Source organism: Oculina patagonica, chromosome 9, assembly GCF_052425735.1.
Source record: "Oculina patagonica isolate OP01 chromosome 9, crgOcupat, whole genome shotgun sequence".
In the NCBI taxonomy this organism is placed as follows: Eukaryota; Metazoa; Cnidaria; class Anthozoa; order Scleractinia; family Oculinidae; genus Oculina; species Oculina patagonica.
The window spans coordinates 3615270-3642115 of record NC_135766.1 but is presented as its reverse complement, the minus strand read 5'-3'; the positions used below and the strand labels follow the sequence as shown (position 1 = coordinate 3642115).

At 37.5% G+C, this 26846-nt stretch overlaps 1 protein-coding gene and 2 pseudogenes across 1 annotated transcript; 2 read left to right on the top strand and 1 right to left on the bottom strand.

Annotated features, from left to right (window-relative positions):
- LOC144664889 (scavenger receptor cysteine-rich domain-containing protein DMBT1-like) lies at window positions 1-26510 on the top strand. The gene is made up of 4 exons (XM_078526096.1): window positions 1-220; window positions 8108-8236; window positions 15980-16289; window positions 25172-26510. Exons 1-4 carry the CDS (start codon window positions 1-3, stop codon window positions 25494-25496), a joined length of 984 nt encoding a protein of 327 aa, XP_078382222.1. The 3' UTR covers window positions 25497-26510.
- On the top strand, window positions 3908-6834 carry LOC144665285 (uncharacterized; annotated as a pseudogene).
- On the bottom strand, window positions 6167-7710 carry LOC144665281 (uncharacterized; annotated as a pseudogene).
- Window positions 26511-26846: the final 336 nt, after the last annotated feature.

Sequence of the window (26846 nt, the reverse complement as noted above, 5' to 3'; positions counted from 1 at the left end):
ATGCATTCTATCAAAGGAATGATGCTGAAAAGGCATATCATTAAGACGATGAAGACTTCTATCTCACCTCAGTGTTTTCGAGCTTGTAAGGACGAGGTCAGATGTCAAAGCATCAATTATGTCATGCTGCACAATATCTGTGAGCTGAATAACGCCACCAAAGAATCCAAACCAGAATATTTCGCTCCAAGCCCCGACAGATATTACATAACAGTAAAAGGTGCGTTCTAAGTACATTTTTTTCTACATTTTTATTGCAACGGGTTAACCAAATATTTTTTTAAGCGGTAAACAACTACAAGAACACTTCAGCTGTGTGCAACTTATCGGCTACGAACACTTTATTAAATTAGTGAAAAAATGCACAAAGCTAAGCTGGTTGACCTACGTGATTTCCCTTGCGACAAACTCTTCACATAGATGAAATAACAGGCAGTCGGAGACTGCATGAGGATGCTGGTACTGAGTGGTTTAAAGAAATCCGAAGTTTGTAAAGAATTGACAGAATCGATCAGAAGACCGCGGTACAAAAAACTCAAAACTTTTTGCACACCCACCCTCAGTGAACAAAATTTCTTCACCTACAAATATCTCAAAATACTCGGGTACAAAGAAAGTTAATTTTTAATCTGAACAATAGCACAATTCGTGGTTAAGGTGACATTCCTAAATCAAGTTCACGAATAGAATCACCATACCACATTAAGTAAAAATGCAGAGAAAAACAGCAGTTTCAATTTCACGATTGTTACAAAGAAATGTATGGCGTGCGGTCGATTTTTCTTTGTAAAAATCGCAATTTATGAATTGTTTTTTTTTATAATATCGAAATTGAATCAGTTCTCCCGAAACTTCGCGATCTTATTGAATTCGACTTTACGAATGCAATCTATCTATGTACCCTATTAAAAATGACATTGTAACCGCGAATAGTGCAAATTTCTGACTTTTCTGGCCTTGGTGAAGAAAGTCAGTAATTCAGGTAATTCGAGATGAAATTATTCACACAGAAATACAGCAGCGTGAAGCAGCGTAAAATAGCTTAAAATCGTCCCTTGAACTCGACTTACAATACTTTCAATTCCTTCCATTTAACCTTCAATAAAATAAACTTAATTTTCTTTTCAAAGTACTGCAATAATTCTCAATTCAAAACAAAACGGCTGTTACATGTAAATAAACAACACAACACCTACTCGCCGTAAAGATGCTTATCAGCTGTAAATTTTGTCTTAAATCTTTTTGTTGCCTAAAATTTCGGACTTTTAAGTTAAAGAGATAGACAAATGAAAGAAACTTGAAAGAAACTCTGTTTCAGATTTATTTTCATTCATATCAAGGCAAGGAATGTATTTAAAACCGACAAAATATAGAAAACTTGAAAGACGTGAGACTCCGCATGAAAATTGATTTCTTACACAAGCGAAAGGTTTTGAATTTCGGCGGCCGGCGACGGCTTAACCGATCCTTCCAAAAGTTCCATCCAAATTCGAAGCAACACTGTACATTACCATTTTGCTTTGTAAAGTCTTCAGAAGCCACACGAAGTCCACGATTATTAAAGAAGTCCGTGATCCGCATTCAAACTACACTGGAAGGGCCATGTCATCTTGTTTTTCCGGTCGTCAAAGGAAAGATAAACTATTCGCCAGCAATGTTTTAGTACTCTGTACTTTGTGAACTGTGGTATTTGACCCACTTTAAAATTAATTGGTATTTTTCTTTTTTTCATTTTAAGTCCCAAAGAGGTAATTTCCGTGCTCAGAATGAAAAGCACGACCTTGAAAGGTTGTGAATTCATCTCTCAATCCGCTACTATTTCATGCACATGTTGACAACAACACAGCCAAATTTTTTCCGAGTGTTGCCGGGCATTTATTGAAAACCATGCATTAAAGATCGGATATATCCGTGGTCTATCGAAATATGATCGACTGTCATAACGGTCAATCGACTGCATTGTTCGTGATCTGATTGGCTCCCGAAGTTTCTATTGTTACATTACCTACCCCATGGCGAAGATGATGCAGCATCCTAAAAATGTGGTGGGTTTCTGTTTATCGTTGCCATGGAAATATCGATCACCTTAAAAACTATGTGAAGTCAAACTTCAACCTTAAACCTATAACCTGTGCAATTTTCATATCAATTCTACTAAGGAAAGACCACTAAAAAGCCAATTGAAAATTGTAGGTATGGTCAAGAAAAAAACTGTATCGAGACACATTAATTAAGACATTGCCTAAGGAGAATCATTCAGAGGCTTCGACGCTCTTCGTAAAACGGTCACTGACAACTTTTCTCGATCCGTGCCTAATATTTTTAAAAATCGCACTACTTCTTTTCACCCATCTCTTCAAACAGATGTGAGAAAAAGCATTAAAAACTTCAAGAAAAATTTACAATTTATGTTTTTTTTTTAAATTATAAACTGTTGTTTTTATTTTAGCACTAGTGATAAATATAAATAAATACACCTTATTCCTTATTCAATGGTGTAACATACAATACGAGCAATGAACAAAATGTCCGCTCGTATTATATATATATAATTATCAAATAAGGTATTTTTTACTCCACTTTTTCCACAAAACTTGGGTCCCCATTCCTTAAATGTGTCCGTTTGTATTTTTTCCCTGTTCTACTGTAATAACGTAGGATATTTTGCGCGTTCTTTTGCTCTAATAATTTTATGGTAAAATGGCTGAAAAAAGGAATAATAATGTACTGTAAAAATCAAATTTAGGTAATAGTATTTCCGCTTATTGGGCCGCATAAGGCATGATATAAGCCCGGGGTATTCAATCGAACGTTCGGTAATCGAACTCAATCGAACACCAATCGTTCGATTGGGTTCGGTAACCGAACATAATCGAACTCACAATAAAATTTGGTCAATCGAACTCAATCGAACGTTCGATTGCCGAACAGTGAACAATCGAACTCAATCGAACGTTCGATTACCGAACAACCAACAATCGAACTCAATCGAACGTTCGATTACCGAACTCCTGTTTGTTTATACTGCGTACATATTGTACGGTGCACCGTTCCCCTAATCCTTTTTTGGCGATTCGCCATACCCCGGAATAGGACGATTGTCTGCACAATAGCCACTGGCACACCAGTCTACCACGTGGTTGGGAGAAATTTTGCCAAATGTGTGTTCTTCACAACACAACTGCCTGTGTTGCAGTGAATGAAATGGTGCAACTTCTGTTTGAGTGTAACGGTGAAAAGCAGGGCAGAAACCATATCCTTCCTTCTAATATAGAAATGTAAACAATAGTGCATTTCAGTTATTTTACCGTCGTTTTGTTCTCATCTACCAAATATATTTTACTAAACATTGACATTCAGTTCGATATTTGGACGTTTTTATATTTATTCCATACAATAAAAGTTGATTTTGATTAGTCCTGCGTGATGTACTTATCAAGAGAAAGATTCCGAACAAAATCGAACCCGATTGAGTTCGATTGTGTTCGATTATGTTCGATTGGTTCGAAAGTCGAACTCACAGCAAAACAGTTGTTCGATTTTGTTCGATTACCGAACCCAATCGAACGATTGGTGTTCGATTGGGTTCGATTGATTTTTAGTTCGATTTTGTTCGATTGGATACCCCGGGTATAAGGACGTGCGCGCTAATTGTTTATGCGCATCCTTACTGCGCACGTAATTTAAGTCGCAACGCCATGCCACGTCATACATTGAGCGCGCGCGCTTAGTAAAATTTCTAAGCACATATAGGGTGGGTTACCGTTCCGCTAACTTCGCTTGCAATTTGCTCTTTTAAATAGAGTCCTAAAGTGTGACGTCACGTTGCCATGACGCTCAAAAATTCAGTTCTAAACAATCACAAATTATCGAACAAAGCAAAGACGCCTTCCCTCTGTTAGCTTGTATTTCGTGAAACAAATCGCCCTAATCGCACAAAAGAACGCCACGGTTCAATTGCAAAGCTCAAAGATATCCCTCTGAGTCACGTAAGAGATTACGTGACTCTAGAAAGGTCGAGAAGGTCGAAATGGTTCACTGCTTTGTGCCCGACTGCGATCATCATTCCGAGAGCCAAACGTGCAAGTTCTTCGCAGTCTTCGGTTTCCCAAGCAAGGAGAAAAAGAAAGACGAATACAGACGTGGTTCGATTGTTGAGGTTTGTGGAATTTCTTTTTAACTATCTTAGCGTCTCAAAATTTGCGTAAAATACAACCGTTTCTTCGCCTTGTCTTTGAATTTGTCGTCTTCCCGATCGAGATCACCATAGGCTTATTCATCACTACAGCGTGTTCAACCTGTCGCCTTTGCCCGGCATTAGAAAGATGAAGAGTGATTAGCCGTTTTGATTTTGCTTATACTAATAAAACAGCGTGTTTTATTTCGTTCTCTTCAAACAAAGACTTTCTAAATGTAATAACTTACCTTATCTTGTAATTTTAGTGCGTGTCCATTGCAATGTTGTTTGTTTTTATTTGAAATTATTTCAATTCAAATTTGAAATTAAGTTCAAATTTGTAAATTATGAGCTTAACTTTATAACTATTTTAATATTTGTAAGTCAGTTTAGGCCAATTATTATTTTTTTATTTGTAACAGGAGGAAAGACAGAGAGCCCAGCAAACATTCCAGAGTATGCAGTTGTCACTTCCAGGATGGGAATAAATCGTATGGACCAAAGATTTACGTGAGAAATCAAGACAAGCCATTTACTGCTGAGGGAGGACGCCAAAGAAAAAAGAAAAAAGTAACAGCAAAAAGGGAGACCCTTCAAGAAATGGTGGCCAAGGAAACCACAGAAGCAGAGCAGCAGTCTCATGACACACAAAAAGAAAACATCACAACACAAGAAATAATACTGGAGGCAGAATTAAATCAAGTCAAGGAGGAACTTATATTAAGGACATGCAAGAGAAAGAAAGCTACAAACGAAAACACTACACTGTTTCAGAACTGAGTGCAGAAGTTATTAGAATGGAAACTGGGCTCCCAACGAAAGAAGTGTTTACTATTGTAGTTCTTTATGCCTTGAGAATCAAAGATGCTAGTGTTTATTTTTCTGGTTGGAAAGTAGAATCCATTACTTTTGAAGACCAAATTTTTATCACTTTAATGAAACCAAGGCAGAATTACACCAAACTGCAACTTGCCCAGCTATTTAGCTGCAGCGTGTCAACCATAGCTAATATTGTTACTACTTTTATTCATGTTTTACATTTTATTTTGTTTAAAGACATCATGACAACCATTCCTTCTAGAGATAAAAATATATTATGTGCACCATCCTCTTTTTCACAATTTACTTCCTGTAGAATTGTCATTGACTGCACTGACGTGGAGGTTGCAGCCCCGTGGTTAATGAGTCAACAGAATGCTACCTATTCAAGTTATAGGGGTATGAACTCCTTTATAGTTACTGTTGGGGTTGCCCCAAATGCAGTGATAACATTTGTAAGCAAACTTTACCCTGGTTCAATTTCTGACAAGGCCATAGTTCAACAGTCAGGCTTGTGGAACCAGGCAGACAGGGGCTTTCTTATTCAGGATATTTTGCCCCGTGAAGTTTCTCTGAACATACCGCCCTTTTTGAACAATGGTGGGTTTCTTTTACGAAAAGTGACGCTAAGGCAGCAAAATCTATTGCCAGAGCAAGGATCCACGTGGAAAGAGCGAAAAAATGCAAGATTGAAGGATTTTAGGATGTTAACTTTCACCCGTTATATTAAAAATTTTATGCTGATGTGATTTTTCAGTTATGTGCTGGACTTGTAAATTTACAATTTCTACTCATCAAGGAGGGGTGTGAAGGGACAGATTTTGAGTAATTTAAGTAGTAGACCGATGATGACGTTAATTATACTTATAAAATGAGGGACCAATTGCCAGTCAGAAGGGGTTGTAAACAAAAATGTTATTGTTTTATTGGTTTGTTTTTAAATATGTACATGTAAATAACAAATAAAGAGGGGTGAAAACAAGCTTAAGTTACACTTAATTATTATCTAACTAAACTGTGAATAAAATTTAATAAATAAAGTTTTGCTTTGTCCACATAAATATGGTTAAGTAAGAATAAAGTCACTTAATAATGCAGTTTACAATGTAACTGAAATTAATTTGGCCAATGAATGTTGAAGAAAAAATGTTTCATCTTAAAACAAAATAATTACAATTCTCCTTCCACTATTCTTGGAAAAATGTGTTTTAAATAAAATTCAGTCAAGATTGGGATATTTGCATCCCAGGTTTCATCTCGCTTAATTTTAACAACTGCTAAATTCTTTGTTGTCCACACAGCAAAATAGCAAAATTTTCTCCGCGTAAAGAACATTTCATCCTGCACCTGGTCCCAGTAAACATGGTCCTTTTTCAGAGCAAATCAATTTCCATCCTGTGCTTTTTCCAAACAAAATGATTTCGAAATAGCGACAGCCTCTTCGATTGTTAGGTTGCGCTCAGTTTACGGGCATTTAGCTTTCAGAACAGTTTCATCCTCTAAAATTCCATCAGGCGAGGCACCAAGGATTCCTGAGGAATCTAACCAAATGCCAGTTTCCTGGACATTTTTCCCTGTCAGTCTTTTGAATGCATTTAGTGCTTCTTGTTCATTGTTCGCACCCCATTGGACAGTCTTTACTTTCGAAAGATCATACTCTCCAAGAAAACGCTTAACAAGAGATGGGGCGACCCGTTTGGCCTTCAAAACACAACCAATGTTACTTGCTGTTAATCTGCCCCTTCTGGTTAAATGCCAGCTGGGATCGTTTCTTTGTCCAAGTGCAATTTTACTAATCCTTGGAATGTACTCCTCTAGAATCTTGGCCTTTCGAATAAAGCAGTCAATTTGTTGCTGAAACCCTTGTGTATCAAGAAATTTCTCTGAGTAGATAATATCCTCAATCGTTGGTACTGGAAGCTTACTGACAGTAGCTGGCTTAGGGCTCATAAGCCAGCAAAGGTCAGTAAATCTCCAATACTCAAGCAAATCCCTGTAAAGGGCAAACCAATCAGATTAAGTAGGTGTCCTTGACAGGCGTGAATACTTTTTTTGCTGGTGAAAACATCTCTTCAACGGCTTGCCAAGAGAGTGGTGTGCTGGATTTACGTTTTTTCCACTGGCACTCGACATCTGTCCGGCTGATCACGAGGTTGTGTATTCCATGAATAAAAAGTGCAGCCGCATGGCTGCACTTGAACTTTCCCCTTGGAAAATTGCATTCGCTTGAACTAATTTAATTCTCGTTGTCCAAGTAAATCTAGCAAATTAGGAATAAAAGAAGAAGCATAAGAACATAAAAATTAAATTTTAAAGACGAAAAATTTCAAGGAAGAGTCCTCACTGTACCTGTATAAGCTTAGTTTAATCTGCATCAATATAAACGAAGTGCCACAATAAAGCGTACGAATCGGCGATATTTACACGGACATTTTTACAGTTGAATTATATTCAAGAAACCTTCAAATCAGTCGCAACAAGACGCACATTTGTTTATCTTCAGCTCTTATCTATTATAATGGCTTATCTAGCTCGATCTTCGCACTCACCGTGACTTTGTTTGTCACACTTGCGTGGACACCTCCTCGTAAATTACCCTAATTATATGTGAATGATTCCTCATGGCCAGATTTGAAATGATTTTCTCCCTTTTTAACGGACTTTTGTTCGTCTGCGAAGAAAGAAATCAGCGATGCGATCGACAAGGCAGACATTTTGTATTGTAGGGTTAAGTCGACTTACAAAAAAGATGGCAAAACTAGGAATTATTTACGCAACAGACGCACTTCTACAAAATGTGAATAAGATCGTTTGCCTGTGTTTACTTATCTTCAATATTTTTAACTATAAACCCTCTAAACCATGCTGAATAACGTGCGCCAATTTTTCTAAATCAGGGAAGTTTTCCACACGCTTTATCTCCGAAAGACAAATAACTCATTATCTGACCGCAGTAAAAAAAATAAAGCAATTTATCGAGTAAAAAATTTTGGCGCAAACGTCCTTAAATAAAGATGTTCTTGTTGATAATGACGATGATGATAGTTGTGTTATGATGATGATGATGATGATGATGATGATGATGATGATGATGATGATGCTATTTTTTAGATGTTGACGAATGTATCCAAGGAACACATAACTGCCTCGCTGGAGTTGCGACCTGTAACAATACTTACGGATCTTACAGGTGTACTTGTAACCCTGGATACAAAGGAGATGGAAAAACCAGCTGCAAAGGTATGAGAAATTTGAACTCTAGGCTTCTATTTAAACAAAAAGTTAAAGAACATTTTTATTTGTAATTTTCATTCATAAACTTTTATTTATTTTTGTCCATTGTAGTTTTAACATTTTTAACATTTTTAACCTTTTTAATTTTTTTAAATCTTACAGGACCCCTAAGATAACAGTACTTTCAAGTACTGATGGGTTAATCCTGTTAAAAATATTCGTTTAATATTATTATTATTATTATTATTTAGAATAACTAAAAAGCTTATCGAGCTGAGTAATATAAATAATTAAATAAATAAATAAATAAGCAAACAATATGTACCAGTTGAAAACTCATAGACAGTAACTTTAAGGGGGATGTGTTTAATGTTTTCGTCTAGATTAGTACACACTTTTACAGCTGCAAATAGAATGTTGAATTTACCAAAGTTGGTTTTAATGGTACTGATGTAAAAGGTTGATAAAGAAGCAAGCCTGGTATTGTATTAGACGATTTACAAAGCTGTAATGACGGAGAAACGAGTGCTTAATCCTAATTGTAAATATACACGGTCACATGTAACTTGCCAGGTCGTCCAATCTTACCGGATCTGCAGATGCTCCACTTCTTGACTGATCAAACAGAAATTTACAATAAAGACGGACCGCAGAGATTTTGTAGGATTCCGATTTTGACTTTGCATTTGAATGTTTAAAGGGGGATGGGGATAATGTTATCGTCTAGATGATTTGTTGTTATGGTATTGATGAAATAGGTTGATTTAAAAGCAAGCCTGGTATTGTATTAGACGATTTGCAAAGCTGTAATAACATTCAAGAATTCGCGCAAAAAACGAAAAAAAAAGTACTAGGGGAAAACGAGTGCTTAAGAATGTCTGTCTCAGAAACCCAGGCAATATTAAAAAATGTCGGAAGAAGGGGGTCGGCCGCTCTCCACCATATTTATGTTGCATAGAGGTCTTACCCAACTCGTAACCATGGTAACAATTTTTGATTGATTAGCTTTATTGTTTACGAGAACAGACCACCCCCCAAAAAATGCCCAAATGGCGTGACAAAAGTTGTGATTTTAGGTCAACTTCAGCAGCGTGTATCTCTGGAAATATTTAAGCAACAGATTTAATTTCACATCAGCGTAACACTTGTCCTTTGGTAGTTTAAATGCGTACTAAATTAAATGTTTTCTGTACATCGTTCACGATCTGCATGCAAACTTAGAAACTATACTTCGCAACATTTTCAAAAATCGCAAAACTAGGCATTTTAAAATTACAGTTTCTCCAGGGTCCGGGAAGATACAGATATAAACCTAACTGCAAGTTACTCACCAAAGATAGGAAAACATTTTAGGCCAGTGTTGAAATTGGACCAGCGAATTTAAATTTTTTTAACGGTTCACTGTTTTACCGCTTTGGCTGATGTCATTTTCCAAGGCCACTACGGCTCCCTTGAAGCTGTCGATCTCATTAACCGGATTTCGCCGTTTAAGCGCCTCCGACAGGTGTAGAAACCTTGACGCTGTGGTTTCTTGCCATATTATTTATAGTTTCGCTGTAAATCGTCCTCGTTTAAAGCGAGAGCCAAGGAAACATGCCAGCGATTGCGTGACAGGAGTGGAATACGCAGCTTTGAGGGAGGCCATCGAACCAAAGCAAACTTGTCCACGTTGATTATCAGACTGATAGCTTTTTCCTTCAATACTTGATCCTGGTCCAGAAAGGCTTTTAACTATCCCAATGTGGATTGAACTGGTCTTAATAAAGCTCGCCGCAAGTGATCCGTCACCGGCACAAGTAGACAACAGACTCGTGGAAACATCGCTGATGTCTGTAGGTTTGAAAAACGTTCCGATATTCCCGCTGATATATGCCATCTTGAAGCTTAGTTGCGATCGGTTTATTTGTCAGACAAGGCCAAGGATGCAAGTTGCGGAGGCGAATATTATTTGCTTTCAGCTACGTATTGGCAAGATTTTGCATTCAGATAAAAACCTGATAAATCATAGCGCTTAGTAACCTGGCATGGATTTAAGAAATTGGCGGGAATGGACTACCGGAATACCCCTGAAATCCGTGGAACGGGCGATCACGGAATTGAATGAGTTGGATTGCTTTCATTCGGAAACAAACAATTATTTAATACAATTGAACTTTAGTTCTTTTTTCTCGTTACAAACAATTTCGTTAATGTAAGTTGCAACCAATGACGCAGTTTCCGATCAGTGTGATTCACCACCTTTCAGTGTGCAATATTATTAATGAGTATTTCTTTCTTCTTGGCTAGCTAGAGCTGCAGGTTTCAGCGGGATAGTTAATTTTTACATAAAATTCATTTTGCAAAGACAGTAAATAAATCTAGGGTTAATTAGTTAGGGTTTCTTAAAACATTGCATGACAAATAGAAACCATAGTAGCAACAATAACGAATATATGTTCCACATAATTAAGTAGTTTGGTAGACATGGTGGTATGCAGATCACATGTATCCTGATATGTCGACGGCTAATTAATGTCTTGGAAATACCAGTGAAAAGAAACTCTCCCCTTTATGACGTTACATGTATTATTGTAAGTAAACTCGTCGACTAAATTATCTGAAGGATCGGCAACATTTCACCACCGCCACTGCAACATAAAAGGAACTATTATACCTCACCGAAGTTGAGATAGACAGTTTTCTGATGCAAGTAGGGTGTAGATTATTTTAAACGACAACATAAAATAAAGCAGGAAGTGTAAATTGCACCTACATGTAAACACTTTCTACCTAACGAGAGAATTCAATAACATTATAATCTCATATTACGAAAAAAGGAGCTTCTCGTCGCGATGGTAAACGGTTGCGAACGTTCGCTGAAAATTATATCAAGAACATTTGCCTGTGAGAATAATACTCATTCAGCGCTTCGACGCTGATATAGCTAAATGAATCTGTATATTCTTGAAACATAGTGTTTATGTTTAACACTGCGAAAAAAACCTTATTTGGTCTGAACCCGTCACAGTTCATAACAGTCCGCAAACTGGTTAACTTGCTGACACTAAATTTGTAACAGTTAAGTGTTTTTCAAAAACAAAAAACAAATGCGGATATGAATTATCCCTGACTAATAAAATGCTTTACAGAGCTTTGTTTCCCTTGACATACAGGTTAATATTAGATCTCTTTTACTACTGGGAGCATGAGCAACTTTGAACAAGCCTAGAAATCGAGGAAACAAATGTCGCTTTCCTGTTTTTAGGGCCTTCAACACTTAGGTCAAAATGTTGACAAATGTCTTCCAAATCTTTGAGTTTGAACTTGGAATGAAGTTTGCCCCTTCTTTGCGAGTCACATATGTCTTCCCCCCAGTGCCAAGGCTTCCTCTCTTTCCCAGTCTTCTGCGTCTTCGTCATTGTCTCTCTGGCCTTCTTCATCTGATTCTTTTGCCTGGTCAGATGGTTTCTTCCTCTGCTTTGCTGCGAGTCTGGAAAATAAGCTGCTAATCTGCTTTGCAGTGCGCCATTCCGCTGGTTTAAACCTGGCCATTCCACGACTGTCCTTTGCAAATCGCATCTCACGTGAGACCTACCAAAGATAGCGCAGGGTTTGGAGGGATAAACGGTTTTGTAGACAACATTGTCATGTAGGGCACACTTTATAATGAAATAACGTAAAAGAGCGAAAGACCCATCGCTATTCTCCAGTCAGAATAATATCGCTTGTCTATACCTAACAATAGACGTTTCTTGCAGCGACACGTGACGGCTTTACCCCCTGGCCAGTTTACTGTCAAAAGTTTCCTATGCCGTGAACATATTGTCATTTGTTCTATCTCTTGGTCGCTCAACACAAACAGGCCAGCTCTATTTAAGATGAGGTCCACTTCTGAAACACAGACACGCGCGTGCTGCCCTCGTGCTCCGCTTGCCCCAAGAGAACGCAAATATCCACTGACGTCTTTTCTACAACTTAACAAGGTGACCGAAAAAGCATTTTTGTCTTCTTCTTTGACACCTCCGCATCTGGAGTGAGACGAGTCAACCAAAATGGAAATTGAGCAAGCCATTTCATTACTTCTCTGTCTTCCCTAAAGCGAAATTGACTTTCAAACAAAAACTGTTTGCGTGTTTGGTTAGTAGACCTGCAATGGGATGTAATCGAATTTTTTTACGTCGAACTTTCAAGTGCTGAAACAGGGACGAACGTTAACTTTTATAATTGCATTTCTTTTGTAAATACTGAATAATAATAATAATAATAATAATAATAATAATAATAATAATAATAATAATAATAATAATAATAATAACAACTTTATTTAACCACGGTAAAAAGTTTAAAGCTAAAAGCTTGTGGGGCCGTGTACAAATTAAAAAATTAAAAAGTCATATAAAAAGACATCCTAAAAATATGAAGAAGATAGAAAAAATTCACTTTTATAACAACAATTTAAAAATTCAATAAAATTTAAAAACATCATCGTTCAGAATGACAGTCTGCGTGGATAACGCCTCGAAGAATATTTTTAAGAATGCTCTTGCCTCTTATTATGTTAAAAAACGACTTAAAATTACTAGTTTTACCGTTGTTTTACTGAGCAACTGCTTGCGTGGCGCGAACATCAAAGCACTGGTTTTCTAATATTAAGTTAATGTCATCATGGGGATTGTCAATATTTAAGGCGCCCTTTTATGTTAATGAACAGCAGAAAGCCACAATTATTCTACAAACTTTAAGGTGAACGTTTTTAATGTGTCATTTCTAGGAAAAATATTTTATTCAAATTGTTAATACTGCACTTTGTTTGTTTTACCTTCCTTGAAGCCAGACAAAACGTCTTGTTCCCACGATGAAATATACATGCTTTTCTTGCTGGAAGTAATTGAATTAGCACTGATATCACGAAAGCTCAAAGCATTACTTTATGGCGAAGAAACCTATTCCCTTTCCCTCGTGGAGGTTTAGCGTCTTTCAAGGAATTAGGTCGGTTTAATATTAGGAAACATATCAGTTCGCATAGATGGTAACTGTTACAAAAAACTAATATTTTAATTGTTTTCTTTCTGAGGATAAGGCCATCCCAATAAAATGTTTCGTTTCCCATCGCCCCGTCTTTTGTGATGATGGGTCGGTCGGTCGGGCAAAAAAAAACACTTGGGTTCCAGAGAAGGCCGGGCTGCTAAGTAAGAAAGCCTGATTACAAAGTCAACTCGAAAACGTGGTCTTTTTGTTCGTTATTCCTTATCAAATGTCTAAACAGTCTTTAAATAACGTAGTATCGATGTTTATTAAAGACAAAGACATCGTATACCAATCGTTGTTAATAAAACAAGATCGTGTGCTTGTAAATTGAAGTACTTGCTTCTTTAACTAGTGAATCTGGAATTTTTTTTTTTACTTTTCGAAAAAAATGGGTCGGTCGGGCGATGGGAAACGAAACATTTTATTGGGATGGCCTAACATGTCCTTAGTGTCATAAATAATCAGGGTAGTATAGTAGTACATTTAAAGCCTTTGCTCGAAAGCTGGGTATCGATGTCTAAGACATTAACTCGTGCCGAGACTTTGTACAAAAAAATTCATAGGTCTCATAGGGATCTTCATAAAGTTTCATAATGAAGGGTTTATTTGCAAATTGACAGTGATGAATGGCGATCGAATCAAAACGGAAGGGGAAAATAATTGAGATGAACAATAAATCATAAATTGTTAACTATAAATTTGAAAATGGCAAAAAGTATTATATAAATCAGCATTTATCTTAATTAGTGTTACCTCACGCCCTTACCATCCTGCAAATCACATCTCGTTGTCCACTCCCCGTCCCCCCACCCCCTACTCCCCACCCTTCCTCCCACCCGACAATCTCGCTAGCCTCGGCGTCAATGCTGCCGTATCAGGCCAGTTCAGCCGCAAGAATTCGTGGTGAACCTTGCCAATGGCTGAGCAAAGTTCATCCACTTCTTTTATACAAATCTGTTCCATGGATCGAAATTGTCCGACGTATTAACGAACTAAAACCAAGCTTCAAAGAGGCTGAACTCAGTTGAAATGTCCAAACATTTTACAAACGTGCGGCCGTCTGACGGGGAGATTCGACCATGTTATTTTATCCGTTGTGTACTGGATTTGGGACTCATCTTTGGAATGTCAGATATCTGTTTTTGAAAAAGGAGCACGTATTCAAGGAGAAGATGTCGACAAAGTTTCTTTGGTTTGAAGGCCGAACTGAAAGCAACGTGTACAATTTTTGTCACGCAATCTCTGGCATAACATTCCCTTCGCTCTCGCTTAGAACGAATACTTTGCAGCAAAATCAAGGATAATATGACAAGAAACCAAAGCCTTTTGATTTCTGCACCTGGCGAGGCGTTTAAACGGCGAAATCCGGATAATCAGATCGACAGCAGCTTGAGGGAGCCGTACACTGTATAGGACTGGCTTTGAAAATGAAATCAGCAAAAGCGGTAAAACAGTGAACCGTTAAAAAATTTAAATTCGCTGGTCCAATTTCAACACTGGCCTAAAATGTTTTCCTATCTTTGGTGTGTAACTTGCAGTTAGGTTTATATCTGTAACTTCTCGGACCTTGGAGAAACTGTAATTTAAAAATGCAGTAGTTTTGCGATTTTTGAAAATGTTGCGAAGTATGGCTTCTAAGTTTGCATGCAGATCGTGAACGATGTACAGAAAACATTTAATTTAGTACGCATTTAAACTACCAAAGGACAAGTGTTACGCTGATGTGAAATTAAATCTGTTGCTTAAATATATCCAGAGATACACGCTGCTGAAGTTGACCTAAAATCACAACTTTTGTCACGCCATTTGGGCATTTTTTGGGGGGGTGGTCTGTTTTCGTAAACAATAAAGCCAATCAATCAAAAATTGTTACCATGGTTACTAGTTGGGTAAGACCTCCATACGCTGTAAATATGGTGGAGATCGGCCGACCCCCTTCTTCTGGCCCCTGCCTGGATCTCTGAGTCACAAGCTCTTAATGCTAATTGTAAATATAAAAAATTAACAATAAAGACAAACCGCAAAGATAAGGAAAAAATATAAACGCTATGACAAAGACCATAAACTTGTTCTTTTATGTTCGACACGAAAAGAGAAAAACAGAGAGAAGAAAGAAAGAAAGCGACCAATGTATCGACCACGGTTTTCTTCAGAAAAAGTAACAATCGCTGTCTTATAGAAGTATGTTAAAGACTCAACAACTAGGCTGAAAAAGTTCCTTACTAAAAGACTTGAATGAAGTTTCAAGCGATATAAAACATTCCACGTGTTCTTATCACGTGACTGATTATGTCACGGCAAAAGATTGTCATAAGTCGTTTCTTTATAAAAACATATCTATCAACATGCAAGCTTTTGTTTCCCTGTGTTAAAAAAAGCCAAGATACGCACACGGACCCAGGCTCCCACTTTTTTAAATTGTTGATAACTTCTTTTATTTTCAGCCTTAGTACGTTTGGTGAATGGCGGAGCTAGCTATGGCCGTGTTGAAGTCTATCACAACGGCCAGTGGGGAACAGGGCCCAATATCGTCATTTTTAATTTAGTGGCTCATGTAAAAGTATCTTATTCGATTATTTTGGACATGAAATGAAAATTCGGTAGAACCAATTTGATGGCGGTTTTCCAAAACGACCCAATAAAATTGTTATTCTCAATAACTCATACCCCACTTTTCTTTTTGATTCCTGTGGATCCAGACTCCCGCTTTGTTTTTAATTGTGGTGTTTCTTTTATTTTCAGCTTTAGTACGTTTGGTGAATGGCGGAGCTAGCTATGGCCGTGTTGAAGTTTATCACAACGGCCAGTGGGGAACAGTGTGTGATGATGCCTGGGATATCAATGATGCAAATGTAGTGTGCAAGCAGCTTGGCTTTCCCAGTGCTTCCTCCGCTCCCCCACTGGCAGCATACGGTCAGGGTTCGGATCCTATCTGGATGGAGGAAGTCAACTGTCAAGGAGGAGAGGCCTCGCTATTGGACTGTGCGCATACTGGCTGGGGAATACATAACTGTGGTCATAGCGAGGATGCAAGTGTTGTCTGCAACACTTAGCTTAGAACTGTACTTTACATATTAACCCTATCCAGACCGGGGGGTGGGGGGGGGGCGGAAAGTGCCCGCGCTGACTTTGAACGCTAAACTTTTTTAACATTCAACCAAACACTGCCAAACTTTGCGACTTTATCTAAAATTTATCTGGGAATAATTTGGTAGGATAGGTTGCTGCGTCAGAAACTTGACGTCACCATAGCAACGGAATTTTGACAGGCATGTTTTCCCAAATTTGTAATTTTCGTGTTTCTATTAATAACTATTAAATTATGAACTTTAACTATTAATTATTAACTTTAATGCAATTATTTTCACGTTTTTACGGATATTTAGCACCGTTTTATTGATTTTGAGTAATTTCCAGTAATTTTGGGCGGTTTTCTGATGTTTTGAAAAAAATTTTGAAATCCAAGATGGCGGATCCAATATGGCGGCTGTTTTGACATTTTGATGTAATCGCACGTGATGTGACGTCATCATCCTACGTGACGTATATCAAAAGTTAGATTTTTGTATATACTATATATCCTGAAAGTTTAATTGTGGTTGCTTAAATATTCTGGAAGTTACGCCCCCCCCCCCCCTCCCGTCTGAAAAGATCCAAATAAGCCCGGTCTGAATAGGGTTAATGTCTGCATACTTTCGGTTGTTTATATATATAACCTAGGCAACATGAAGATCACGTCATAGAGGAAAGCTTAATTGCTTTGTGTGATATTGAGTTTAAGTTTAAAGCGGCCTTCACACGACAAACTCATGTTGGTGTGTGTGGACGATTAGTTTGTCCTGTGATGGCCTCTTAAGTCCTAAATAAGGGATGCAATGCTGCTTCTTATGTAAGGATGATAGAATGTGTCACGTTTCATTTCATATTTTCTAATTACAGCCGGGTGTAATGGACGCAGACGTTATTTTAGATTAGCATGGGTTAAATTTATTTCTACCAAGATCGCAAAAAAATACAACTTTTCCAGCCGATTTTATAAGCTGATAGATAATATTATTAGATACCGTATTATATACCCACATTTCATTTTTCGTCGGTATAAAAAAAATATCAAAACCAAAAAAGTACAAAAAAAAGCTATTAATGTGAGTTAGTCGTTAGCAGCACAGAAGAAAAAAAAATAAAGGTGTTGGGAAATGGTGTGTTACTCTTGTACTTTTTTCGCGGTCAATGGAGGGTGTAATTTAACAATACTGGCTGTGTTAGGTTAAGCATCGTTCTAGATTAGGCCTTACGACGCTTACTTTCAAAGGTTCCCCGATTGCGACCCAAGCGAAGTTCGATTTCAAAGCAGAAAAAATGAGCATTGACACAAATAAACAACAACAACAACAACAAACAAAACAAAGGAAGACACAATCACACACTTCCCCTTGACCTCGTGTAATCTTTACTAGTCAAAATAACTAAATCGCAGGATAAATGTTTCATGTCCTTGTGAGGCGCACAGGATCGGGTGGGGTGAGGAGGTCCACCTTGGAATCTCCTTGGAACTATTGGTCACGATCAAGATCAGATTTTATGATTTGTAACAAGAAATCTCGCCATAGGCCTTTTTTGCAAGGTTTATGCTAAACCAATTCAAGCCCGTTAATTCTTGGTTTTCACGTGACGTTATCAAAATTCCAAAACCCTGAATCGCATAAGCCCTGAGTTTTTATCCTTCACTGGCTATTAGAAGTCTCGTTGAAGGTTTTTAGGTGAGATTACCAAAACTCTTAAAACACTTTGAATCTTAAGATGAAAAACAAATAAATATATATAACTGGATTTATGAAAACGTGGTCAAAGAAAAGCCGGTGACCTGAGTGTTTTTGACCAAGTACATTACACGGCGATGTGGCCTAAAAACATGCCGAGAAAGGAAAAAAAATGAACTACAGCACTGAAAGGTAGAAGAGAGAGAGGAGGAGAGAAAAAAGACTGACATTCACTTTAGTTTTTATATCGTCTACTTTGGATTTGCGCTAACGACGGTGAAAATTTCACTAACCTGGTTTTCATAAATCCAGTCATATATTGCCAAAGTATGACCGGAAAGGTCAAGAATAGGCTTCTCGAGTTACAATCAATCATTTTCTATGCATCTGGATTGAATTTCTGCCTTTCCTCTCTCACATGTGACATTCACTGGCAACAATTGCCAAAGTTTGACCGGAAAGGTCAATAATAGGCCTCTCGAGTTACAATCAATCATTTTCTATGCATCTGGAGTGAATTCCTGCCTTTCCTCTCTCACATGTGACATTCACTGGCAACATATAACTGGATTTATGAAAACGTGGTCAAAGAAAAGCCGGTGACCTGAGTGTTTTTGACCAAGTACATTACACTGCGATGTGGCCTAAAAACATGCCGAGAAAGGAAAAAATCAACTACAGCGCTGAAAGGTAGAAGAGAGAGAGGAGGAGAGAAACAAAAGACTGAAATTCACTTTAGTTTTTATATCGTCTACGCGTTTACGTCGATTTGCGCTAACAACGGTGACAATTTCACTAACCTGGTTTTCATAAATCCAGTCATATATATATATATATATATATATATATATATATACAGCAGTTAGTATATCCAAAAATCTATACCACCTTGTTCAATATTGTGAGTTTCACTGATTATGCTTTCCAGCGATTCCTTAATTAGACATTTTCCGCAACAATAAGGTTGCAAGTAATTACTTTCGGCAGGCTAAAATATGGCACCAATTATTAAGACAACGGCTTTTGTTTAATCTCAAACAATTTATGGGCTCACTAATTAAAATAACCCCTTGTATCTGGGCTTACTTATTAATGATCATTATTTTTGTTTTTCATTTACTTCGTTTTCCAGCAAACAACGTTGAAAAATGTTCCGCTTAGTTGGTTTTTGCCTCGGGATGACGTTTCTCATGGCTCAAATGCTTTCTGAAGTGGCTGCCCAAGAATGTGGAGACATTTATTCCATCAAAGGAATGATGCTAAAAAGGCATATCGTTAAGACGATGAACACTTCTAGTTCTTTCGAGTGCCTTCGAGCTTGCAAGGACGAAATCATATGTCAAAGCTTCAATTATGTCATGCTGCACAATATCTGTGAGCTGAATAACGCCACCAAAGAAACTAAACCCGAATATTTTGCTACAAGTCCCGACAGATATTACATTACGGTCAAAGGTACGTTCGAAATACATTTTGTTTAGATCTTTATTGCAACGGGTTAACCAAATATTTTGTAAGCAGTAAACAATTGCAAGAGCACTTAAGCTGTGTGCAACTTATCGGTTAGGAACACTTAAATTGGTAAAAAAAGAGCTAAAAGCTAGACTGGTTGATCTATGTGACTTCCTTTGCGACAAGCTCTTCACATAGATAAAAAAGATTTGACGGTTTTCTGTTTATCGTTTCCATGAAAATATACCTTAAAATATATGTGATACAAACTTCAACCCTAAACCTATATCCTGTATTATTTTCATATCGATTCGAGTTAGGAAAGGCCACATTAAAGCCAATCAATAATTGCATGTATGGTCTAGAAAAAACTGTATCGATACACCTTAATTTAAACATTGCCTGCCAAGAGTACGTATCTACGTTAATCAGAAGCTTCGACGCTCTTTGTAAAACGGCCACTGAAAACTTTTCTCGATCCGTGCCTAATACTTTAAAAATGCATGAAACTTCTGTCTCCTCCTTTCAAACAGATTTAATAATTAAGCATAAAACCTTTTGGTAGAGTTTACAAAGGACGTATTTTTTTATTATTTTTAACGGCTGTTTTACTTGAGCTTAGTAAAAAAAAATGAATATAAACACCGTATTCGATGGTTTTACTTGTAATACGAGCAATGAGCACAATGTCCGCTCGTATTATATATTAAACCATCAAATAAGGGATTTATTATTTCACTTTTTTCCCACTTAGGTTGGGTCCACGTTCCGTATATTTGTACGCCCGTATTTTTGCCCCACGTGGCATATTTTGTACGTTCTTTTGCTCTAATATGGTAAATGGCGCAATAGTGTAATAAAAATGCACTGTAATTTTAGGTAATAGTATTTCCGTTTATTGGGCCACTTTAGGCATGCTAGAAGATTTTGACACTTAAATAAAGATGTTGTTGTTTACGAATACGATGATGATGGTTGTGATGATGATAAATATGATGATGATGATGGTGTTTTTAGATTTTGACGAATGTATCCAAGGAACGCATGACTGCCTTGCTGATGTTGCGACCTGTATCAATACTTACGGATCGTACAGGTGTGCCTGTAACCATGAATACGAAGGAAATGGAAAAACAAGCTGCAAAGGTAGATAATATGCACCTGTTGGATTCGTCCAAGCTTAACATGGAATATATTTAACTCTTATTTAAACACCAATGAAATATCAGATAATATTTTCCACGAAAAAAATCATACCTTTACATATGAGAATAACATGTTATCTTCTTACGTAAAGATATAACAACAACAGCAGCAACAACAACAACAACAACAACAACAACAACAACACACGCTTTATTACTAAAAGAATAAGTAAGATTTTCAATTCAAACTCCCAAAATCGTCATTTTTAGTGGCTCATGTAAAAGTTTCTTATTCGATTCTTTTGGACCTGACATGAAAATTAACAAGAACCCATGTGATGACGGATTTCCCAAACGAAAAAACAGTACATTTCAAGTCTTAAACTGAAATTGACCGGTTTTGCTAGATCTAGAGTGAAAATAAACTTAAATGTACGTGGTGGTATTTCAACACAAGGGCCAAATAAGGTCATTTTAATTTCATCGGCTGATGTAGAACTTTCTTATTTGACTCAAATGATCCGCCATGATGGCGGATTTCTAAAGAGACCCAAGCTGTAAATATCTAGTCTGAAACTGACCAGTTTGCTGGATCTGGAGTGAAAATAAGATTTAGTGTACGTGGCTCAGGTAGAAATTTCTTATTTGATTCTTTTGGACCTGAAATGAAAATTAAGAAAAAGCCATGTGATGGCGGATATCCAAAACGAACCAAACAGTACATTTCAAGTCTGACACTGGCCGGTTATAGTAGATCTAAAATGAAAATTAGTCTTAATCTACGTGGTGGTATATCAACACAACGGCCAAAAATCGTCATTCTCAGTAACTCATATGGCTCTTTTCTTTTTGATTCCTGTGGACCTGGAGTGATAATAAGGACGAATCCATGTGATGGCGGATTTCCAATAAGAACCAAACTTTACATTTCAAGTTTGAGACTGGCCGGTTTTGCTAGGTCTGGAGTGAAAATAACCTTTAATCTACGTAGTGGTATTTCAACCAAGTGCCCAAAATCGTTATTCTCAGTAACTCTTATGGGACATTCAGCTTTGATTACTGTGGACCTGGAGTGATAATTACGACGAATCCATGTGATGGCGGATTTCCAATAAGATCCAATCTTTACATTTCCAGTCTGAAACTGGCTGGTTTTGCTAGGTCTGGAGTGAAAATAACTTTTAATCTACGTGTTGGTATTACAACCAAAGGGTCCAAAATCGCCATTTTCAGTGGCTCATGTAGCACTTTTTTACCCGATTCTCTTGGAACTGAAATGAAAATTAGTATGAATCCACGTCATGGCAGATTTCCACAAAGACCCACATTGTACATTTCAAGCCTCAAATTGATTGGCTTTGCTAGATCTAGCCGGAGTGAAAATTAGCTTTTATCTACGCGGTGGTATCTCAACACAATGGCCCAAAAAGGTCATTTTCAGTGGCTGATGTAATACTTCCTAATTTGATTCTTTTTGACCTTAAATGAAACTTAGTATGAATCCACGTGATTGCAGATTGCTAAAAAGACCCACGCTGTAAATATCCAGCCTGAAACTGGCCAGTTTTGCTGGATCTGGAGTGAAAATAAGATTTAATCTTCGTGGTGGTATTTTAACATTAGGGCCCATAATCATCATTTTTAGTGGCTCATGTAGAAGTTTCTTATTCGATTCTTTTGGACATGACATGGAAATTAAGAAGAACCCTTGTGATGGCGGATTTCCAAAACGACCCAAAAAGTACATTCAAAGTCTGAAACTGGCCTTTTATAATAGATTAAAAATGGAAGTTAGCTTTAATCTACGTGTTGGTATTTCAACGCAACGGCCAAAAACCGTTATTCTCAATAACTCGTATGGCACTTTTATAATTGATTCCTGTGGACATGGATTGATAATTAGGATAAATCCACGTGATGGCGGATTTCCAATAAGAACCAAACTTTACATTCCAAGTCTGAAACTAAACGGTTTTGCTAGGTCTGGAGTGAAAATAACCTTTAATCTACGTGGTGGTATTTCAACGAAAGTGCCCAAAATCGCCATTTCCAGTAGCTAAAGTAGCACTTTTTTATTCGATTCTCTTGTTCCTGAAATGAAAATCAGGATGAATCCACGTGATGGCGGATTTCAACAAAGACCCAAAGTGTACATGTCAAGTCTGAAATTGACCGGTTTAACTAGCTCTAAAATGAAAATAACTTTAATCTACGTGGTGGTGTTCAGTTCAACACAAGAGCCTAAAAACGTCGTTTTCAGTGGCTGATGTAGTACTTCCTTTTTTGATTCTTTTGGACCTCAAATGAAAATTAGAATGAATCCACGTGATGGCGGATTTTTAAAAAGACCCCAACTGTAAATTGCCAGCCTTAAACTGGCCAGTTTTGCTGGATCTGGAGTAACAATGAGGTTTAATCTATGTGGTGTTATTTGAACACAATGACCCCAAATCGTCATTTTTAGTGGAACCGTTATTCTCAATAACTCATATGGCACGTTCCTATTTGATTCCTGTGGACCTGGATTGATAATTAGGATGAGTCCACGTGATGGCGGATTTTCAGTAGGAACCAAACTTTACATTTCAAGTCTGAAACTGGCCGGTTTTGCTAGGTATGGAGTGAGAATGACCTTCAATCTACATGGTGGTATTTCAACAAAAAAGCCCAAAATCGCCTTTCCAGTGGCTAATGTAGCACTTTTTTTATTAGATTCTCTTGTACCTGAAATGAATATTAGGATGAATCCACGTGATGGCGGATTTCTAAAAAAGACCCAAACTGTAAATTTCCAACCTGAAACGGGCCAGTTTTGCTGGATTTGGAGTAAAAGTGAGGTTTAATCTATGTGGTGTTATTTGAACACAATGGCCCAAAATCGTCATTTTTAGTGGAACCGTTATTCTCAATAACTCATATGGCACTTTCCTATTTGATTCCTGTGGACCTGGATTGACAATTAGGATGAATCCACGTGATGGCGAATTTTCAGTAGGAACCAAACTTTACATTTCAAGTCTGAAACTGGCCGGTTTTGCTAGGTATGGAGTGAAAATGACCTTCAATCTACATGGTGGTATTTCAACAAAAAGGCCCAAAATCTCTTTTTCCAGTGGCTAATGTATGACTTCTTTTATTAGATTCTCTTGTACCTGAAATAAAAATAAGGATAAATCCACGTGATGGTGGATTTCTAAAAAGACCCAAACTGTAAATTTTCAGCCTGAAACGGACCAGTTTTGCTGGATCTGTAGAGAAAATGAGGTTTAATCTACGTGGTGGTATTTTAACACAAGGGCCCAAAATCGTCATTTTTGTAACTCTGACATATACCATTTTTTTTATTCGATTCTTTCGGACATGAAATGGAAATTAAGTCGATTTTGACAGGTTTTCTTACGGGTTTGCCCTGTTTCATCACTGAATGAGCCAAATATATTGATATTTAGTCGAAAAATACTTTGGATTTTCCTCAGCAAACTTCGGAAATATTCGAAAATGTTTGAAAAAGTTCGAAAAATGTTCGGAAATAATTCGACGAAGTTCGAACAACATTATAAAGAAACTTCGGAAATCTTCAGAAAATAGTTGGAAATCTTCGGAAAATCGTGACAAACCACATTATTTGCAGGTTTATAAAATAAGCAAAATTACTCTCACTCGTGAGATAAGCGCACAACCATGTGTTACACTTTAATTATCTTTCCATTTTGGGCGAGGATTAATCCGGAAAGTGTCCTATAAGTTTAATTTTTTAATTCGAAATTATCAAAAGGCTTATCAGAACTAACTGTAGTTAACTGCGTTTGTGTGAATGCAAAGTCGACCGAAAGTACTTACTACAGTAAGGTATGACGTCATGTAGCTTGAAACTAACTAAAATTAAACTTAAGTTACGTCGTGCCGTGACAGCAGCCATCGTTTTCGAGTGTTTGGAAACCCCGGTGAAGCACAAAGCACGAGTTTTTGAAAAGGTTTCTCTATCGGCGCCATATTGCAAACAAAAGATATTCACTTAAACGTTTAATGGCTGCGGTCACATCTAAGCTACTAACTATAGCAAAGACGGGGTTAACTATAGTTAGCTATCTTGGTAATGTCACCGCTTTTCTGTTCACTCTAGGTATAATTATAAAATGTACGCCTCGGTGTTTCAAAACAATGCAGACTAACCAAAGTTATACCCAAGCAAAATGACAATGACAATTCTTTTCGTACGTGCGAGATGAACATTAATATGCAAAATAAAGCGTGAAGCGAAGGGAACAAAAAAAATGAACAGGCCGCGAAATTACGTATAATTAATGTTAGCCAAAAATAAAGCTTGAATTCTTCAATTCTTCAACTTGGCTGAAAAAGATACCTATTTAAGGTCTAAATTGAAAGTTCAGGCGATATAAAACATTCCACGCGTTCTAATCAAGTGACCGATGGCATCACGGCGAAACGATTTATACAAATCGTATTTTTTTATAAAATATCTATCAACACGAAAGTTTTTGTTTCCCTTCGTTAAAAGCAAGCCAAGATACGCATTAGGACCCAGACTCCCACTTTTATTATAATTGCTGATAACTTCTTTTATTTTCAGCTTTAGTACGTTTGGTGAACGGCGGAGCTAGCTATGGCCGTGTTGAAGTTTATCACAACGGGCAGTGGGGAACAGTGTGTGACGATGCCTGGGATATCAACGATGCAAATGTAGTGTGCAAGCAGCTTGGCTTCTCCAGTGCATCCTCTGCTCCCCAAATGGCAGCATACGGTCAGGGATCTGAGCCAACCTGGATGGATAATGTCAACTGTCAAGGAGGAGAGTCATCTTTATCCGACTGTGCTCATGCTGGCTGGGGAGTGGAAAACTGTGGTCATAGCGAGGATGCAAGTGTTGTTTGCAACACTTAGCTAACAACTGTACAAAAAATAATGTCTGCATATCTTTCGGTTGTTTATATAACCTAGACAACATGAAGATCAGGTCATAGCAGATAGCATTAATTACTTTGTGGGATATTGAGTTTTAATTTAAAGCGGCCTTCACACGGCAAACAAAAGTTGGCAAATTCATGTTGGCAAACTCGAGTTGGTGTGCGCGGACGACACAACAACAGTTCGAAAACAAATTGGCAAACTGTTAGCGAGGCTGTTAGTGTCGTCAACAGTTGGCCAACTTGTTTGCCGTTGTTGCATCGTTCACACACAACTTGAGTTTGCCAACACAAGTTGGCCATTAGTTTGTCATGTGAGAGCCCCTTTTTATGTAAGGACGATGGAATGTGTCACTTTTTTCATTTATTATTTATTAAAAAAAAAAAAAAAACAGCACGGCGTAATGGGCACAGACGTTATTTTGGACGAGCACGGGTTAAACTTATTTTTACGTAAATCGTTGGAACGTTATAACTTTTCTGTCTGATTTTAAAAGCTGCTAGATAGTATTATTAGATATCGTATTTTATACCCACATTTTCTTTTCGTCGGTCTCAAAAAAAATTCAAAACCAAAAAATACATAAAAATATATAAGTTAGTCGTTAGCAGCAAAGAAGAAAAAAAAATAAAGGTGTTGGGGAAAAGGTGTGTTACTCTTTTACTTTTTTAATGGTTAAGGGACGGAATTTAACTATAATGACTGTGTGTAGATTAAGGCTACGTTTACACGGAACTGGACCGGAATCGTTTCTAACCGGACCAGACCGGAACCGTTGGAAGCGATCCAGGTGTTAACATGTGACTGATCTGCAACCGGTCCACAACAGATCCATAACTGGACCTGCAAAATAGAAGGTCCAGTTTTGGATCCGTTCCGAACCGGTTCCAGATCGGTCCCATGTAAACAGAAGGCTTATCTGGTTCGAAAATCGGACCGAATCGGTTTTGAACCGGTCCCGTGTAAACATAGCCTAAGCATCGTTCTGGATTAAGCCTCACGACGCTGACTTTACCCGAGCCCCAATCGCGAACCAAGCGGAGTTCGATTTCAAAGCAGAAAAAATTAGCATTGAGACAAATAAGAGAAACAACAACAACAACAAACAAAGAAAACAGAAGACGAACACATTCCCACGCTTCCTCTTCCCCTCGTGTAATCTTTACTAGTCCAAATAACTTTACCGCAGGATAAAACTTTCATGTCCTTGTGAGGTGCACAGTATCAGGTGGGCTGTAGTTAGGTCCACCTTGGATTGTCCTTGGAATTATTGATCACGAGTTTCTATGGTATTTCTATCACAAGTTTTTTTTTATGATTCGTAAC

Coding starts and splice junctions, on each gene's coding strand:
- LOC144664889 (XM_078526096.1), top strand. CDS start 1: ATGCATTCTATCAAAGGAATGATGCTGAAAAGGCATATCATTAAGACG. Junction 8,237..15,979: donor TGGAAAAACCAGCTGCAAAG/GTATGAGAAATT, acceptor TTTTATTTTCAG/CTTTAGTACGTTTGGTGAAT. Junction 16,290..25,171: donor AGTGTTGTCTGCAACACTTA/GCTTAGAACTGT, acceptor TTGCTGATAACT/TCTTTTATTTTCAGCTTTAG.